This window comes from Poecilia latipinna, unplaced genomic scaffold, assembly GCF_001443285.1.
Source record: "Poecilia latipinna isolate Pla-1442-1.1 unplaced genomic scaffold, P_latipinna-1.0 Scaffold976, whole genome shotgun sequence".
Lineage (NCBI taxonomy): Eukaryota > Metazoa > Chordata > Actinopteri > Cyprinodontiformes > Poeciliidae > Poecilia > Poecilia latipinna.
In genome coordinates, this window is record NW_015113592.1 from 293,970 (window position 1) to 313,860 (window position 19,891).

At 40.9% G+C, this 19,891-nt stretch overlaps 2 protein-coding genes across 2 annotated transcripts in view; both read right to left on the reverse strand.

The window, feature by feature from the left end:
- dock4b (dedicator of cytokinesis 4b) overlaps positions 1–8,588 on the reverse strand; it is a 203,359-nt gene extending 194,771 nt beyond the window's left edge. Inside the window, exons 1-2 of the mRNA XM_015050132.1 lie at positions 8,428–8,588; positions 7,416–7,540 (exon numbers count right to left, since the gene is read on the reverse strand). Of these exons, the coding sequence (XP_014905618.1) occupies positions 7,416–7,428 (13 nt within the window). The 5' untranslated portion in view covers positions 7,429–7,540; positions 8,428–8,588. The remainder of the gene's footprint in view (positions 1–7,415; positions 7,541–8,427) is intronic.
- A 2,780-nt stretch (positions 8,589–11,368) lies between these two features.
- On the reverse strand, positions 11,369–19,481 carry tmem168a (transmembrane protein 168a). Its single transcript, XM_015050136.1, has 6 exons — positions 19,383–19,481; positions 17,270–18,226; positions 16,280–16,555; positions 14,920–15,062; positions 12,344–12,624; positions 11,369–12,039 (listed from the first exon to the last, which is right to left on the reverse strand). Exons 2-6 carry the CDS (start codon positions 18,104–18,106, stop codon positions 11,489–11,491), a joined length of 2,088 nt encoding a protein of 695 aa, XP_014905622.1. The 5' UTR covers positions 18,107–18,226; positions 19,383–19,481; the 3' UTR covers positions 11,369–11,488.
- Between the last annotated feature and the right edge of the window lie 410 nt (positions 19,482–19,891).

Sequence of the window (19,891 nt, forward strand, 5' to 3'; positions counted from 1 at the left end):
AAAAAAAAAAAAAAAAAAAAAAAAAAAACATGACAGCGTACATTATTCATCACATCAGTACTGACGAATTAAGTGCTCTGAGCATAGCAGAAGATAAGACGAGGAGGAATGTAGAAACACAGCATGCCTGGAGGCCACTCTATCACACCGTCGTAAACCTATATCACAAGGACTGCCTGGTCTTTCAACACAAATAAATCATTACACTAATATGATTGTTTCATGGTGGCTGACCACAGGCTTCTTACAACCACATTCACACACTGAAGGAAAAAAAAAAAAAAAAAAAAAAACAGTTGGAAACACTGATACACCCCCCTCCCCCACGCGGCGGTCCGGTTCTACCGACTCCGACAAGGCAGAAAGCAATTTCAGCCGTGAGTTACAAGCGTTATTACAGGTCCTGATGGGAATGAATGGGGGACCTGGGAGCTGGACAGGGTTATGCCTCACATTCCTTGTACCGCTTTCTGGGTCAGATGTTTTCTTTAGACTCCCCGGGCCAAGTGGCTCTGTGGCGTGAAGGCACACGGAATCGCGCATACTCAATCACAGGCGCACGGACTGGAGGTAAGCACTGGCAACGGCAATTTCGAAAGTTTGTGTTCAGGAAGAGAGGTTAGTTTTCTGCATCGCGTGGGTCATCTGAATTTATTAACCGATAAAGCTGCCAGCAAGGACATCCTGTTAGCAGCATCTTGCCTTGTTTTCAACTCCTAAATTAATTAACTGCCACTCTGAGGCAATAATAGAGAAAAAAAATTAATAATACACAGCCTTACAAAACACCAGACCAACACAAAGTGCTGCATAGCTGAAGCAGAGGGGAAAAAGTATCTCTAATTTGCAAAATGTCCAATATTCAGCGGCATCCATCTTCTCAGCTTTCTTGTCCCTATTAAAGAAAATATTGGCATGATGTTGCCAATTTCACAGTGGAGATAAGTGGTTCAAAGTACATAGGGTGGTCAAAAAAGGTCAGCTTTGGCCTCATGTGATTTACAAAGTGTATTCTAGGTTTTCTGTAGCATGATGATGCCACCACCATGCTTTATAGGGGCGGATTATTCAGGGTGATGTGCCACACCTATATATTTTAATAAAGGCTAAAGTTTGATTTTGGCATCATCTAATAAGACCACCTTTTCACATGCTCATTGTGTCCCTCAGCATGATGCTACCACCACCATATTTCACAGTGGGGACAGGGTGACCAGGTTCATGAGGAGTCCCGGTGTTCAGATGGACTCCATTTACTCTTTAAAGACACCCCAGTGCGACCAAACTGCTTTCATTTAAAGTAATCCAGATTAAAGGAGGGAGAAAAAGCAAAGCCATGCCACACTTTTCAGATTTTTGTTTATAAAAGGATTCATTTTGAGTTTTGCGGTTGCATCGTGGCAAAACATAAAAAGGAGTTCAAGGGCCGTCAATATGTTTGCATCGATGTGACTTGCAGGCAAAGATGCAGCTGGAACTTGTTAGGCGATATTTGATGTGTTCTACCTTTGATGTCCGTCTAGTCATTAGCGAACACAGTCATCTACAAAAATAATTAAAACAAAAACAAAGACTTCCCCTGCAGCTGTGACAACCAGGAGGAAATGAATTTGTGTTCTGCTCGACAATAATTAGCCACATTTAATAACAGTTCTTCTAACTGCACAGAATTGTTTTGACACTGGTAGTTCTCAGAAACGTTCTCGGGTCCAAAAAGAATCCATTCAAAAATTAATTAGTCTCGCCATGGCTGCAGCATCACTGCGAGGGCAAGCTGCTTTAATTAACATGGTGAGAGCTTAAGTTATTCAGACTGTTAATTCTCTGTGATGCTGCACAAGGCAATAAACGTACACATACACACACACACACGCCCAAATAAACACTTGTACATAAGGCCAGCATTTATTCATGTATGTAAATAAACAGCAATGCGTGCATAATTATATGGACTGTATACAGAGGTGCAAAATGCACATAGGAAAATAAAAAAATTTTTATACAGTAAAATATCTCCCAGTGTTATTAGTAGTTATCTTGAGGCACTCAGAGATGGCGAACCTAGCCTGTGCATGTTTTCAAATCCCCTCTCCTCTGTCGAGAAAAAAAAAGAAAAAAAGAAAATCAATATAAAGCCTTTTTTCGCAGTGGACAGCCAGGAACACAAAAGGACCCCCGGGTAATAAAAGTCATTCCCTGATGTTGCAGCTTCAATCTTTCCGCCGCTGGGAAGCCTCATTGGTGAGTAAATAAAGTAAGCATGCAGTGGCTTGGCAGCTGCTTCTCTCTTCAGGTCGGGGTCAGACTCAAATTTATCTTTCTCTGATTATAAAAAGGAACTTGTGCCATTTCTTAGGGTGAGTCATGCGTACAAAATACAGTGAGACCAAATAAAAAAAAAAAGAAAAAAAAAGAAAAAGAAAGAAGGCCCTCCCGCCCCCACTTGTTTTTTTGTTTTTTTTTTCTTTTGTTACTGATGCTTCAAACCAAACGAGTTTTAAAATAGCCACTTCATTTAGCCAGTGTACGAATGACCCAAATCAATCTGGTGAAATGTGAAAATGTCTTTGCCTTTCTTGCTAAATCATGAATTTACTGTGATTAACCAATATTTTTTATCCAGTTACACTAGCCTCTCAATGCCAGAACTTAATAATAAAACAAACAAACATGTAAACAGATCCTGACTGAGCAGTAAGTATGCTTGAAGATCTTCAATTTAAGTTCAGCTCAATAACATAATTGCTATCAATCAGTTTGAAAATGTTAATTAGGCATTTATAAGGCTTTGAGACACCAATTCACCATGGAGCAGTGGCAAACTGATCAAAGTAGTGGCTAAGCAGAGCTAGGCTACTCCTGAGGGCACGCTAATTATGAGTCCGAGAGGCCACAGAAGGACCACAAGCAACATTTGTAGTTTTAAACAATATTTAAAACTACAAATGTTGCTTTTGGTCCTTCACCATTTCAATTATGTTCCATTTTTTTTCCTCAAATCTCTAGACCGCTACAGCAGATTGATGTTCACACCGAGCCAGGTTCAGCTGGTGGTTTAGTCCTGCTCCACCATCACCAGGTGCATCCTCGGTGTGAGTGACCACTGCAAAGAGTCTCAGTACAGTCAGATGAAAAACTTTAATAACTGGCCTAAAACTGTAGAAGGCTACATGGTTTTGTGAAGTACCTTGAGATTAAATTTCTTTCAATTTGAATTACTGAATTAAATTAGTGCTTTGGTTCAAATATTCAAGTGCGCATACCGATTCTAAGAAAGCAGTAATAGCCATCTTGTTTATCTTAAACGCAGCACGGAAATGAAATCCTGGTCTGAACACGTCTCAGATAAAGGTATTAATCAGCATGCTCACGGCTTTTCTCACTATTAACATAATATCGGAATTTCTGTCAGATTTTTTTTCCTGCAAACACAGTCGAGATATGAAGGTCGGTCTCGGATAAATACTCAGAGCAGAGACGAACGCGCGTCGTTCCCAATTGCTGGTTCAGTCAGTTTGTTGAATATGCATCAGGCCGTGATTCCAAAGGCCCCTGTGGTCCAGTCAGGGTAATTAAACCAAATACGATCAACAATGGGGTGTTAAAACATCTCAACCCGAGACCGCAGCATAGCAGCTCCAGAAGATGCTGCAGTTCTGGGAGGGAGGAGTGGAAAAGGCCAGCAGCGGATCAGACGTCAAGGAATGTTATTAAAGAGACCCATCAAGAAAGTTGCTTTTTCTTTTAAAAAAAAAAAAAGAAAAAAGTTTTTCACAGCAGTTTGAATTTGAGAATGCCCTTGAAGGCCTCGTTAAACCGCTGCCGCAAGACGCGCTTCACATAGGCTTTAATTATGTTCTGTGTTTTTAGTTTGAAGCTATTCAGAAATTTTGGACAAAACTGAAGTTACGTAGCACATTTCACGAATTGAAATGCGATGCACGCCTCAGGTGATAAGACAGGTTGCCTGGTCTCATGCCTCATCCGTGATAATCAGAAGAGGAATGAACACAAGAGCTGCTTTCTGTTAATTTCCCTCCTGACATGCCTATTGTTTTTAATAATAACCGTTTCTTAAAAACACTGATCCCCTACCAATTTGCTCAGTGGGAAGTGCAAGCTTTAATGATGGATACTTCCTCCTTCTTTAGATTTTCTCCCAGTGGTGTTCTTCAAACACAAAGGATGTTGTATAAAGAAAGATTAGTCAGTTTAGAATAACTTTTTTGTCCCACCCCCATAAAGTTGCAGTTCAAACATTCTGTTCTTTCAGGAAATGCCCTTAATAGATCAGAAACAGAATCAGCTCTATTGGCCGAGATTTTGTCCAAAATCAAGGAATTTGACTCTTTTTCAAAAGCATACCCATAACGCGTAAATATATAAACTTTAGAGGAAATAAAGTAAGGATAAAGGAATATGTACAGGAATTTACAGTCAATGTCAAGAAAGAAAAACAGATTACTGTGGCAGTGTCAAAAAATAAAAAAAAAAAGCTTATTTTGAGTCACAGTAGAGTAGCTGACTACTCTAGCTGTGAAGTGTTCATTATGTTTAGAGAAACAGCCTGGGGAAAGAGAGTCTCTGTGGCAGCTGGTTTTTGCAAATAGCTTTCTGTCCTGCCCAGCTGATGGTAAAAGTCTAAGCAGTTTGGGTCCAGGGTGTGTGGGGTCTGCAAAGACGTCAGCTTCCCTTTTCCTGACCCTAGTCTTGTACTAGTCCTGGATGGAAAATATGTTTTTCCTTACTAACTGTGATATAAAGGATGCTAACATTGTTTCCAAGCTTCAACATATTGTAAAGACAGAGAGGGGGGAAAAAAACTATTGGATGTTCTAAAAGTTCCTTTATCATGCAATGATAATTTGCATGGAAATGTGTTGAAAGCATTGGATGGAGATTAACACTCATGAAATTGACAAAAAGCAGTGGAAAGTTAGACTGGTTACATTGTTTTTAATGCTTCAGAGCAAAATTTTAATATAAATTGATGGCAAACCATTAGGCTCCCAAAGAAAGAAGGATAAAATTCCTGTGAAAATCGAAATCTGCTTCTTGTATTGATGTGGGCTATCTTTGTCTGATACGAAAATTAGTTTGGTGATTTGAAACATTTAAGTGCGACAACAGCAACAACAACAACAACAAAAAAGAAACTAAAGGAGTCTGTAAAGTGGGTAATTATATTTTTGGCACACAATGAAGATCGATGGAAGGTCCGGTCTGAAACGCTGCTCTGTGGTTATGGCGCCATGATTCCACCTAGTTATGGATCCTTTATCTCTTTCTAAGCTACTTTCAGCTCAAATATTAAATCATCAATTCAATCGTCCTGCCTACTAAAAAAATGACTGCAATCCTCTGTGGAATTTTTTCTTTTGTGCCGTTACCCACGTGGGCTCTTATTTATTTTTTTTATAGCCATAAAAAAAAAAAAAGAAGAAAAAAATGATTTTCAGGGTCACACCTTTGCTGAGCCTTTCTCCGTCTATTTTTCCTCTCTGTTCAGGGACACTCTGTCATCTGCCTCTAAATTAGGCTATTCCATGTCGCTGCCCAATTGCCCAACAGCATGAAGCTCTGATCACAGCAGTTTAACTGTGCGAGGGCTTCAGCATGCTTTTAATCCCCACAGTAAACCATCTGTGTGAACGAGGACTACATTTGTTTTGGATTTTGCGTTTGTCAGTGTCTCATCCTCGCATCTGCAGACAAATATGGCTTATTCATCCCTCTTGGATGTTTTATTTCTTCCCGTTGCCGCCTCTGTTAGCTGGAGCTAAAGAGACAGCTGTCTTTTCCACTATTTATAGATCACAGTTTGTCCTTATTTTTCGATTTTTCATTCTTTTTATCCCTTTCATTTCTCTTCGCCCGGAACTCGGCTGGCTAACCGCATGAGCCGACTGTAAGGCTGCAATCAAACGAGCTCTTGCTAAACCTCCTGGGGTTCTTCTGACATTACACACACACACACACACACACACACACACACACACACACACACATAAAAAAAGTGTTCATTTTCTTTTTCTTGGTATTGCGTGCACATCTGTAAATACACACTATATTACTAGAAGCAGGTCAGAATCAAGCATCCACTCGCTAATGATCTCAAAATTAAATGTTGCGCCCGTTTTTAAATGGCTCGTTTCAACAAATTATTCAAAGTCCCGCGTCTTCTTCGGGATTTCTGTTGAGCCGGGGAAAGGTTGCAGTATAAATTCAGTATCTGTCTAATGCCGAATGGATTTAACTAAATTCGTCACTCATGCTAACTTGTGTGCTGCACAGGGGGAAGCAGTTTCTTACGGGCTCAAACGACAACCCAACTCATTAAAAGGGATAAAGAGAGCAATCCAGCATTACCCACAGCCTACAGCCAAATGGGTGCTTGTTGGGTAGTAAACAGGCATGTTCCCGGTCAGTGTGCGAGTATGTTAAGTCGTGATGGTAAAGGGAACTCGTGTGCATCTCCAAGCCAGATTTACTGGCAGCTACACAGACTGAGGGTCGCAGAAGTGGGTTTAGGTGAGTCATTCATCAGCGCCGCATTAGCTGGAAAGACAATTTCAAAACACGGTGGGAGTTCGAGGAGATGAGTCACAAGGAGACGGGTTTGCATTAATTCTGTCTGATTTCAGATTCTTCTCAATAAAAAGGATTTCATGAATATATTCAAGGATTTGAAAAGAGGTGTCCACCACAGACTACAGAAATACTTTTTTTTTTTCCCAGCAGAGTGTGTCAACTTTGACAGTTTATTGTGACTCACGTATAGTCGTATAACGTGCAGAGAGGTGGGAAGAGTAGCCAAAAACTGACATGATGCCACCTGTCAATCATTCTAGAGAGTTTATCAGCAACTACCCAATCAGCGGTCAAAATTCGTCCTGAAGTACACGGCCCTTATCTGAGGAACTGAACCCCCGTCAGAATTGCCAGGGGTCATCATCCTAACGCACAGTGGTCATAGAAATTTTGAGGAAAATAATAGAAAATCATGGACAAACGTTGTCAGTGGGGAACATACAATCCCGACAGCCGTTACCCAGAGGATGTAGAGAGCGGAATAAAATTTATTAGATTTCCAAAACCCAAGTGGTGTCTGGAATAATGCAAGAAATGATGGGTCGAGGCCTGCAGCCCAACTCATGTCCAGTCGAATGAAACTGTGATCAAAGGCAAGTACCGCATGTTCATTTGCACGAAGGTAACTTCTAGTTTTGTCATCATGACACTGTATGATAGTCAAATCAAAGATCAAGGTATTTGTGCTTGATTTTATTTGAGTCAATTCCAATGGTACCTCTATGGCAGTATGGTAACATGTGCTGCAGTAACTGTGGTATTTACAATTAAGCATCTTTCCTGAAGGCAGATTTTCATAAGCTCATATTTAAATGATTACTCACCCACTTTGTACATGCAAAATGCGTCCAACACAGCTTTCACACTCGCATCCAATGAGACTTTCTGTTTTCATTCTTCCTCTGGCTGCGAAAGACTTGGGCTTCAATGTTGATTTCTCCGTTGTTTCCTGCAAATAACCGTACAGACGTGACGTAGTTCTGACAATTTTCTTGCCTGTCGTCTTTGCCTCAGTGTTGGCTTGCAAGAGAAAAAATGACTCAAAAACACGTCTGAGTGAACGCACCGAGTTCCTCTACCTTTGCGTGACGCGGAGCTGGGGTCACATCAGTTCTACTCAAGTAAGAGCTGCACTATTTCAACATTACTTTAACTTTTTACTCAAGTAAATGTAAAAAAAAAAAAAAAAAAAAAGCAGCTGTACAAAAAATGATTGAAGAGTAAAAAAAAAGTATTTGGTAAAAAGGCAACTCAAGTACTGACTAAAGGATCAAAATTTAATACTTAGCCACACCAAAATATAAAGTTATATGGAAATTTTGGTATTAAAAACAACTTCTGAAACTAACAAAAACAGCAGGTGTTCATCTGTTTCTGGTGAATTTTGGTTAAAGCTTGTTCTTCATTGACTGAAGTTACTCAAAGTAGGTAGAGGAGCCAAAAAAAAATTACCAAAGAAAGGGTAGCTTCATAATAAAATTACTCCAGTAAAAGTGAAAATACTCCTAAAAGTAAAAAAAAAAATTCGCCAAAGAAATGACTCAAGCAAATGCAACAGAGTAAATGTAACCAGTTACTACTCAACTCTGATAACCTGCGCAGACATAGGAAGCATTAAAGATGGTTACAAAAAACTGCCTAAGACGAGCAAAACGTGCCATTGTAGGTTTTCTAAGGGGAGTTTGAGCGATTCATGGGACAAATGGGATGTTGTCTTAAGATAAAGATGTTTAGCCAAAACAAAAATAACACCAAAAACGTAAACAATGCAATTAACTTCAGTATAGCTCAATGGCAGTAGGGAGTGGTTTAGCCAGACCGGAGTGGTTAGCTTACCTGGACCTTCATTTTATGTTGCCCTCCGGAAAGCAGCTTCTCATCTGGTTGCCTCAGAAGCTCAGTCCATTTTTAAAGGTGGGTTTTGCTCCGGGTGAAAACTTTTTGTTTGACAGCAGGTGGTTGCCTTCCAAAACACCTAAAAGCATATCATCCTCTTTTTGGTCTTCTCAGGCTTCTGTCCTTATACCAACAGGCGAACCTCATTAGCCTTTCCATCATGGTGCGTTTGCTGCTGTGGGACATTTAAGCATCAGACAGAGGACAGCCACACCACTAGTTGTTTATGCAGGCAAAACCAGTCCAAAATAAAGAAAATTAGCTTATACTCTTAACAGTATCTGTCCGTTTGTTCTCTTCTGTTTTACTTTCGTTTAATAAAACTAAGCAAAAGGGCTGTTCATGAATTTAAGCCATTCTCCATATTGAAAGTGAGATCAGTAACATTTCAGACGTGTAAAGCTCACAGCGTCAGCTTATTATCATTCTACGTGAAAAAAAAAAAAAGTTTGTCCCTGCAACTTTTAGCAACACTTTCCCCAGAGAAAATCCAGTTTCCACCAGTTAATCTTAAAATCACGCTCCATAGGATTCATTTAGCAGATGTGTTTTATTCAGAGCTACCAAGGTGCACCAAAAAAAAAAAAAAAAAAAAGCCTCGGCTGAGTCTCGCAGATGACATCTAAATGAGCATTTGTCGGGAGCGGAACTACGGGGTTAAAGCCCGGCCGACTTAGGAAGACATCTGGGCTTCCAGATGTGTGATGAGAATGGAAAATCTCATCTGTTTCACTAAGCCTGCTCAGCCTCGCCCCATCCCGCCTCAACCCAACTGTGACAGCGCGGCTAATTACCGAACCTCCGATCCCACACAGACGGCTGACAGTCCTTTTAGGCTCCGATTTACGCTTTTTAATTAAATCTGGCATATCAGCATCATCTGGCTCATACTAAGCGTATCTGGCTGCCTGTGAGAACCGACAGCCTAGCTTGATTTAAGATGAACTCTAACAATAATTTTCATAGCACGACAAATAATAATAATAATAATAATAATAATAATAATAATAAAACGACGACTTTTATTCATTTGTATTTTGATCATCGCTCTGATTTCTCTCTCTCCGAGCGTGTCGTGGCTAGATAGAAATCTATGCATGCCAAAAGGAGCAAAGGCTGCCCACATAAAAGACAGTTCATATTTGCCTAAATTCACTGTGCTGACCTTGAACTCACAAAAGAGAAATTACGAAATAACTGATGCTGAAAGGTCGGGTTCGTCCGACCCCAATTCTGCTGAAGCCCATAACTCTTGCCCAGACTAACTATAGTTGAAGTGTCATGTATTCTCTTTTTATCATCTCAGTAGCCAGCTAGAGGCCCATGAAAAGGCCTGATCGTTTACCCCCAATGCTTCTGAATGTTTCCTAAAGTGTTTAATTAGAAGACAGATTTACAGACGTTTCAATGTGTTGTTGGGTATTTATGTTAAATGTCAAGTTTTTTTTTATTATTTATTTATTTATTTATTTATTACGTTCAATTAATTATGCAATCCAGAGTCTGTATATTGGAATATAGCACTTTAGGTCAACTACAAGTTATCTCATTGTGAAATATTGTGTTTTCTACAGATTGTGAAAGGGTTAAAAAAACAACCAAAAAAAAAAACAGTCAAAGTTCAATTTCAAAGTTATTTGAAGGAAGTGACCAGATGGGGGGAAATTGATAATCTTCGAATGGGACACCAAAAACCGAAAGCCATGTAAATAAATGAGAAAAAAAAAAACAAAAAAAAACAAACATCACATCTAATTATAACTTGTCTTCTTGTCGTTAAATATTAATAGGGATAAAAGCTTTTATACCTGAAGAAATCTACTGTATGGATGTGACCATTGCCACAACCCTTTCCCCTTTGGTTGCACCACTGCTGCGAAAATTGAGCAGTCTGTCCAGCAAGTAGCGTTAAATCCAGCACGGTGTAAAAGCCTCTGAACAGACTTGTAATGCGAGATAATAGCTTTGACATTTCAGTGTCGGGCGTACGGCGAGACACAGCGAGCCAGACTTCTGGAAAGAACTGCAAAAATAATAGTAATAAAAAAAAACCATCTATATTTTCTCTTAAAATGCCATCGCAGGTGCAAAAGTTACGATGCAATCTGCTAATTTTCAATGCAGACTTAAAAGTGTTTATAAAACATCCGAGATATTCTAAAAAGGCACAGCTGTTGTATTGATCTCATCCGGTGAAAGTTTTATCTAACAAGCGCGTGTATTTCCACAAATGATGCGCCCTACGTTAAGCTTTTGCATATTTTTTTCACAATACATCAAAATTTCATGTATTTAAACTGCATTTAATTTGAAAGAACAACACTCTAAATAGCCATTTTCAATGATATTTCCGACAAAAGCAGAATTTCTCATGTTTATTGTTGCAATATTTGTTCCAACAGTAGAGATAGTTGCATGTGAACGACGCTACCTGACCTTCTTTGGAAACACTCTCCCTTTAAAGCAGCAACGCACGGAGGAATCGTCTGGTGCTCTGTGCAACAGAACGAAGGTGATTAGATGCTTTCTACACTGCAGCGTAAATTTGTACAGAATGCAAGAACTCTTAAGCTTGATTGGGGGGAGGGGGGGAACGACTGAAGAGAGGGTACGGAACGGTGTAAAGTCACTTTTGTAAAGCATTGATTATTAAAAGGATACGAGAACGCAGGCATGGTGAGCCCAAATCCCTTAGTAAAGGCAGAACTTTATAAATAAATGGCACAATTTAAAACTTAAAAAGAAAAAAAAAAGTTAAGTTGTAAGACAATTCTCATTTTCTGTCTTTCATTTGGTCTTCGGCGGCAAAAAATATATATATACTGTTACACATAACATTAAAAATAATGATAACGTAAATAAAAAATATAAAAAGCATTTCTTTTAGATATAAAGAACTTTTGATAGAAAATTAACTGAAAAAAATAACAAACCCACCCTCTTCAGATTAAGAAAACCCCAAACTTTTTCTTTTTTTTTTAAACTTTAATCCATTTGTCTCCTATGAATGCACCAGTTTAATGCCCTGCCCGGTGTCCAGAACGGCTGGAGGGAACCAGGTCATTTTGCACCTCCTGAAGCAGCGCAGAAACACGCTGCACAGCCAGAACAGGTTCAGGCCGCAGCACCAGTTGGACAGGTGGATCATGGGATACGTGGCCTTGGGGAAGTGGGTCGTCCAGTGCTTGGCCACGTCGCTCCCGGTGGGCAGGTGAAGCGTGTAGTCGCTCCAGTGCCTGGACACGCCGTACGTGGCCGTCACGGTCCTGCCCTTTTCGGCCCACTGGGCGTCGCCGGTCGGGTCGCAGTTGAACTCCACCCACTCGGAGGTGAAGTCGCCGAGGAGGGGGACGTCTCCGAACTCCGGGTCGAGCCTGGAGGGCGGCAGCTCGGCCCCCTGCACCGCCACGTACACGCCCTCGGCTCTGCGCACTTCTTTGACCCACGGGAGGGAGTTCTCCGTGTCCAGGACGACGATGAGGCGGGAGCCGTGGCCGGCGTTCTTTTCTTTCCACATGTCCAGCAGCTGGCTCAGGTGCAGACTCTCGCCTCCTTGGGGAAGGAAAAGGACATTGTGGTTTACAGATTTCTTCTATTTTTGGTTTTTGTGTCACACTTTAATGTCTCAGATCACTGAGCAAGTGGTTTATATCAGACAAAGTTAAACAGGGTAATACAAAAATGAAGACTTTAAATGATGCTTCCGGTCAGTTTGCACTCATGTACGCATTCAAAGTTCACTTCGACCAAACCGAGACCTTTTATGCATAAATTTCACATGTTTGGTCGACATTGGACTTTGTGCTGTAATATCACGCATCTGCCACCACAACAAAGATGGCAACTGGGCACTAACCTGCCAGAGTCCAGGCCCCGGTGCCCTTCTGAGAATGCCCGCTGTAGAAAATCAAATACGTGTCGTGGCGAGGCCCGTCTGCCGTCCGGACCTCCAGAAAGCTGCGGAGCTTGTTCTGCACGGTCTCCAAGGTAACGCCGCTGGTGGAGTAGTCGCAGCCGAACGACTGGATCATGTGGTGCGTGAAGAGGCGCTGCATGTTGTTGAGCATGGTCGTGGAGCGTTGATTCAACTCCTGCACGTGCTCAGGAGGCAGGAGGGTGGTGGGCTGGCCGCTGGCACTGAGGCGCAGAGAGAAAGAGAGAAGAGAGAGACGTGAGAGCGGGGAAGTCGGAGAAGTGACACCAGCAGAGAAGAGACGAAACGACTCGGTTCGTTCCCTTCGCGAGAGAGAGTGGAGGATGGAGTGGCACGCGGCTGGGAGCAGGGAAGTGTCTTTGCTTTCCATTGAGAAACGTTACGAACAGAGGACAGGAACAGAGAAAGAAAGCAAAATATAGAAAAAATAGAAAAACAAGGGCAGAAATGGGTCAAGGCAATGAAAAACAAGGTTGAAAACAGGTGAGCTCAAAGAGTATTTGGATGCTTTCCCGGACAGTAGCAACAACACGATAAGAGAGACACACACACAACGAGTCAAGGCTTTCAGCATTTCGGGGCAGCTGTATATTTTCTTTCTTTTTTTTTTAATCTTTTCTTTTTTTTTATCTTCAGGGCTTGATGTTATTCATGGTCAAGTGGATGGCAAAGTCATACATCATACTTACAGATCTCTCCATACAGGAGCCACAACACGTAACACACCCCTGTGCCCTCACCATCACCTCCAAACATATCCTTAAAATGTTTATCTGAATGTCTGAGGTGAAAAGTCTCCTTAAAATCTAAATATAATAATAAATAAAAAAATTCTAATTTTAGTAAGAGAAACTAATCCTTGCTTTTTTTTTCTTCCCCTTAACATTTTGGCAGGTTACAACCACAAACGTCGCTATTTTTAAGTAGCATGACACTGAACACATCGTCCGCGATGCAAAGCATGGAGGTGGGGAATCTTTTTCTTTGGCAAAAGACAAATTGCTTTGGTAGTGGCAGCATGATGGTGTGGGAGTGCTTTGCACGCATTCCATTTCCTCCAATTCCACCCTGTTTGAACTACTTTTATGTGATTCTAATAAAATATATTACATTTTGTGGCAGTAGATGAATGCGAAAAAACGAAAACTCTTAATCGTTTCAGATCCCATTGTGCTTTTGGGAGACGAAGCTGGCGCTTTCTGATTCAGACCACATCTTACCCTGTGACACTTCCTCTTTCATCTTTAAAATAAATAAGTAAAAGAAATCGAGTCCTTTTCTCCCAGGCTCCCTCAGAGCTTCACCCTCTTGCCCCTCTTAAATAAAAATCCTCCCCTCAGTTGCGTGTCCCCTGCCTCCACCACCTTCTCTCGGTGCTTAAAGCCTTCAGATCTCTCTTCCTTTTGTTTTTACCAAACTTGTGTCCCCTCTCCTTACCTCTCTGATCTCCCCGAGAGGGTGCTGCAAGTACGAAAACACGGCGTGCAACCATCAAGAGGTTTTGATTATTTATTGCCGATTTCCTCCCTTCGTCTTTCCCTACAGAATTAGACTTGTGCCCTTGAACATCTAAAACGTCTAAAAATCGAACTAAGATATTATTTTTTTCTTTTAGAGTAAGCTGTGTGTGTTTTCCAGACGCCAACAAGCAGCTAAAAGACTTGGCATTCCGACAGTAGCCAGAAATACCACTAGAAACTGTCTGCATCCAGACAGTCAAGGTGCTCTTATGTCTGAAAACACGACCACGTAAGCGGTGTTTAGCTTCTGTTGACTGACTAGGCAACTTCAAAAACACTGTTTTTTTTTGTTGTTTTTTTTAACTCAGAGTCTGCTGCAGCTGAACAACTTGGTATGCTGCAAAAGACACCCATGGTGATCCCTGCAGGGTTCAAATATTAACATGTTTATGCAACTTTTTTTTTTTTTTTTTTTTATCCAGTTAGTCTTGTGTTAAGTCCAGAGAGGGAGAGGAATAATATTTACCTCCCAAAGGAAAGGTTTTGACATATTTTAAATGTGGTCTTGTCATTATTTTAAGTTATTAATCGATAGTTCGTCCTGTCATGATGACAGACTATCCAAGAAATGATTGCAGTAAAAGAGAATATTGCCATTTTTGACACCATTTTGGATGGAGTAGCTTGTCAACTAATAAGCAGTTTCCCCTTGGGGATCGATAAAGTATATTCTATTCTATTCTGCTTTCGTTTAATATATAATAATAATAATTATTATTATGGCATATTAATGCAAGTACATCCTTTCAAGTATAAAATAAGACCTTAATTTCTACAGAACATTCAACAATGGAACTGGGAGACATTTTGAATGTCCAAAATAAGTAAACGAAATAACCGAAATGCCTGTTTCCCTATGGTATTTGTTTCTACTCCATTTAAAACGAGTAAAAGAAAACAGAGTCAGTTTTCAGCGTACGCATCTGCGACTGACTTAATTTTAAGGCCTTTCACACGTCTGCGACGGGACGGACATACCTGGAGTAGATGGTCGGTATCACCAGTGCGTAGCCAGCGCAGGTTCCTCCCAGGCAGCTGCCCAGGTCCTGGAACAGGCCGTGTGTGAGAGACTCCAGGGGCAACACCACCAGCAGGGCGCTCAGGAAGAGACTGTTGGAGGGCTGCGAAAATCCAAACAGGCAGTCGCTTTTGTTTAGCCACAAGCGGCTGGCGTCGAGATAAACAGGCTCACTTAACTGGCGCCGACACGTAACGAGACAGAAACGACAGTCGGGGACCGACGGTGCCGTTAATCGAAAGGCAAAAAAGTAAAATATGATGGGCCATCTTGATGGAGAGAGAGTCGCGTTACGCCGAACAGAAACGAGTAAGCCAGGGGGTTGATTTATGATTGCGCTTTGAAGTTGTCGTTCAGTTGCTGAATATTAAAACTTAACAGTTTTCTGACCTGCGTTTTTTTTTGGTAAGATACGGTCGGGAATTTAATGAAAAACTAAGTGACACGGCGATCTGAGTGAACCTCGTGAAAACAGTTTCTGACAAAAGCCAAGCCAATGCTGCGTTCGGTTGAATAAATTCACTTTCAAATGCATTCACACACCTAGCTTCATTAAAAAAAACGTTACCTGCTCAACCAACGTGGTGCTGAAACTGTAACGAATTGCATCTTGATTACGGCTTAAAACCATTTAATCTGATTAATCGGGACATATCAATTACTGAAATAATCATCAACTAACTCGATAATCGGTTATTGGTGCAAATGACCAAAAATACATGAAAGGAATGATATTGTTATTTTTTACGTATTTTTTGTGAAAATAAGCTTAAGAAGCTAAATAAAAAATCTGCAGAATGGACCAATTCTTTTTATCTGGTAACTCATTCAATCGAATACTCACCGATGAAAATAATTAGCTGCAGCCAGTAGTTTTGTTAAATGATATTTTACATGTGCAACAATAAAACTTTAGCTACATGGACTTATGTGGTCAACCTTGGAAGATATTCACTGCAATTTGAGTTCCGTTGCATTGAAATCTCAGGTAAACTAAAGAAAGCTTTTTAGGGACATTCACAGCTGGTAGCAACCATGATTCACCGTTTTGTGAATCAGGACTGGTGCCCACAAGACTCTTCCAAGGTAAACACCTAATAAGGCCAGTTAAGATATCAGTGCTATTCGTGCAAGTAGATTGGGATATTTAAATTTGTTTCACGTAAGAGGCAAAAGAGGCTCCGTTTGGGGAGCGACAAGAAATCATGTAAAGACAGTGATGTAGACAAAAACTTTCGTGATAATCATTGGGGTGACCCATAAACATTTCCGCATGCAGATGGAGGCAAAATGTAACGACTTTCTAAGCCTATGTCTTACCTGCCACGACACAGCTCCCAGTATGACAGTTGACAGCAGACTAAAGAAGACGAGGCGTTCTGAAATGAGGCAGAAGTGTCGGATGCCCCGAGAGGCCATGACCTGGTCCAGACTCCGTCGACTTGACGGATGGGTCCGCCAGGCTTTCTGGCAGTCGGTCAGCTTGGTGTGGAAGCCCCAAATAGTGATCAGCAAAATGACGTGGCAGATGGCCCAGAAAAGGCCAAACAGGCAGAAGCCGGGGATCACCAGATACCAAAGCTCCAAGTGGCCAAGCTGTCCGAGACAAGGAGACAAAGATTTGATAAATCCATATAATAAACATTGGCAAAATGTTCACAACCCTTGCAATTCTCCGCGCAGATAGACAGACCAGCACGAAGTAGGTGAGAAATCTGAAGAGGGAGGCTAATGATCAATGTTTTCTTTATTTATAGATTTTTTTTTTTTTTTTTTTTTTTACAAAAAGTAATCTTAAAAGCTGCTTTAGTTTGTCACACTTTGCGGATTAACATAGAAACACGGGAAAAAGTTAACGACAAAAAAACCTGTACATGACTAGACTAGTCAAGGTGATACATTTTGCTGGATGATAAACTGTAAATAAATTGAAATGACTGGAATTGTGGTTTTGCCACCACGACAACGCAACGACACATTCTCAAAGATCAATAAATTTTACATTCCAATAACCATTTAAGAACTGGAACTGGAAGACATTTTAAATATACAAAATAAATAAACATGAATAGCAAATAAGATGAATTATGAAGTCTCTGTAAACAAAATTGTCCTCCCCCCAAAAAAAAAAAAAAGGGATAGCTGAGACTGAAAACTTTTGTCATCCAGTTTTTTGGTGGAGAGACAGAAAAAGAAAAAAAACGATAAATAATGCAAATGGAAATCATTGAGCTCTTTCTACTTTATCAGACCGATACGTGACAGTAAAATTGCTTTAAATGAACAATTCCCTGACAGTGGTGTTCTCACCTTTAAGGCAGCGAAGACAAAGAAGGCCACCTCCATTAGACACAGAGGAAACAGGGACAGTCTCCTCCACACCTTCCCTAGTGAGAGCACTGGCATCCAGCGCTCACTGGGCCCGAGCCCACTAAAGTACACGTCCAAAACGGGCTCACAGAGCTGCCTGCCCAGGTAGCAACCTAAGGCATAAGGGTTGGCTGGGATGTTTAAGGCCTGAAAGAACACAAGCGAAGTAACCAACGCAAAACAGATCAAGTTGGGCAAAGCTAGAAGGGATTTCATCCTCAAGTCCACGATGAGAGCTCCCAGAGCCACTACCAAGCCGACAATGGCCGCCGACTTGGAAAGGAGCATCGTGGTGCTGGCGATTCCAAACCCGAGCAGCTCGAGCCACTCGGACGACGACAGCAGCATGGGTTTGGAGCAGACGGAGCGGCATATGCGCTCAGTCACGGCCCACACCGCCTTCATCACCACGCTGGCCACGAGGAGATAGTTGGCAACAAGTTCTGTGATGTTCAAATTCAAGGCGGGGCTGTTGAGAAAGCACAGGAGTCCCAGCAGGAAGCCAAACCACAGGTGGAACAAGCTGAGGCTGGCCTTCTCCATGGCAAAGTAGTAATGGAGGATGCAGGCGATTGCCAGGACGAAGAGGCCGAGGATGAAGATGACCAGGATCATGGGTTCGCTCGTCACCTCCCAGCGTACGTACATGCCGACACACACCGCCACCAGGAGGTTGATGCTGGACAAGTAGCCCAGGCAGCACACGGAGGTGAACACGTCCGCCTCCTTCGGTGCCGCCTTGACCGCCAGCTCCTCTTCCTCATCCTCCCGGTCCATGGTCGGCTCGAACTCGACTTATCCAAACGCGGAACAAAGAGAAAAACACCGGATCAGTGTCCTGCTTTTATTCTCCTCTGAGGACTTTTGACTCATGTTGATCTTCCACAAAATCAATCCCTGTTGAACAAAGAAAAAAGAGAAATGATTACTGGAAAATAAGGAGTCATAAATGTAGCTTTCAAAGAAAAAGTCAAATATACTATTCAGAGTTTCCAGCTCATAATTCCCTCGATTGGTTTTATGCTTCTGTCTTTGCTGTCCCTTTAAAAACAGCTGTGATCTTTGTGCTGTAGACTGCAGTTTCTAAAGTTTTTGGCAATATAACGCAAACAAATTTAACTAATTATTTTATATTTTCATTCCTTTTATGGCGGAAAAGATTAATGGGATTCTTGATGTCTACCAAACCCTGCTAGTTCCCATTTTCAACAACTCATAAACAAAAAGTAGTATGAGAGCACATGCTCTAGTCTTAACAAAACCCAGATTTAGCCAAAATGAATGAATGGATGGATGAATGGATGGATGGATGGATGGATGGATGGATGGATGGATGGATGGATGAAATGCTGAATCCGTTTTCGATTCAATGAAAAATATTCCCCCTCACTGGTGAAACTATAACCACCACAACAAATGCGAGCTTTAGACTGAATAAAAGCACTATCCTGAATCAAAAACTGGACATTTATTTAATGAAAAAATAATTCAATTTCTAAAATAAATCATAAGTTAAAGTTTTTTTAGACAGTTTTTCGCAGGCTTACTACTAGAAAATTCGGATTCTTTCGAGCCTTCTGCTGAATGCTGTTTAACAACATAGGTATGCCTCATTCATGCTCATATTATCTACGTGCAGAATAAAATGTGGCTCCGAACCTTTTAATCGGCCAGTTTACGGACAGTTGAGCTCCCATTTTACATAATTTCAGATCTAAATCACCATGACAGCTTATAATGTTGACTCCAAACAAGCTACAGAACCATCTAAGCGTAACTATCAGCGACCACAAGTATGCGTGTCTTGTTTGGTCAGCGTTAAAAGCAAACTGAGGCCCTATTGTCTGTCTGTGACGATGTGGCACTCACTGAAGCTGAAAAGTTTGCTCACTATGTTAGCTTTCTCTGCTAACACTACGTCTAATTTGTGACGGCTCTCTAACTTACGGGAGCAACCGACTGTTTCTTTCACACATGCTAAGAATAAAACAGCGGAAAACAAATGTGATATCTGTTTTATAATGGTAAAAAAAAGAGAAAGAAAGTGACTTACATGTTGGGTGTTTAGCTGTCAACAGCAGTGCTTCCGGATTTCTCACTACGGAATCTCATGAGGGTAAAACGGGTGTCGCTTCGCTTTTGTTGTACAGACAAAAGCAGCTATTTCTTCTGTATTTGTGTTATAATGCCCCACAAATAAAACTGAAAAAAAAATCACCTTAGATAAATAAAGATAAACCTCACATTTCTTAAAGCATTCAGTCAAATATATATTACTACTACTACTACTACTACTACTACTAATAATAATAATAATAATAATAATAATAATAATAATAATAACAACAACACTTGTGCTTTCACATGAATTAGAAGAAAATACAAACAAAACAACAAAACTAAAAGAAATAAAAATATAAAACTACATTTAGGTTCCCCATGTTTAATAAGAATAAGAATAAGTTGTCCACAATTTAATTCAAAAGATTTTTGACATCTGGAAAATTCAAAATTTTCCAAAAATCTCCAGGCTGTGCAACAAGCTTGTTTGATTATGAGCTA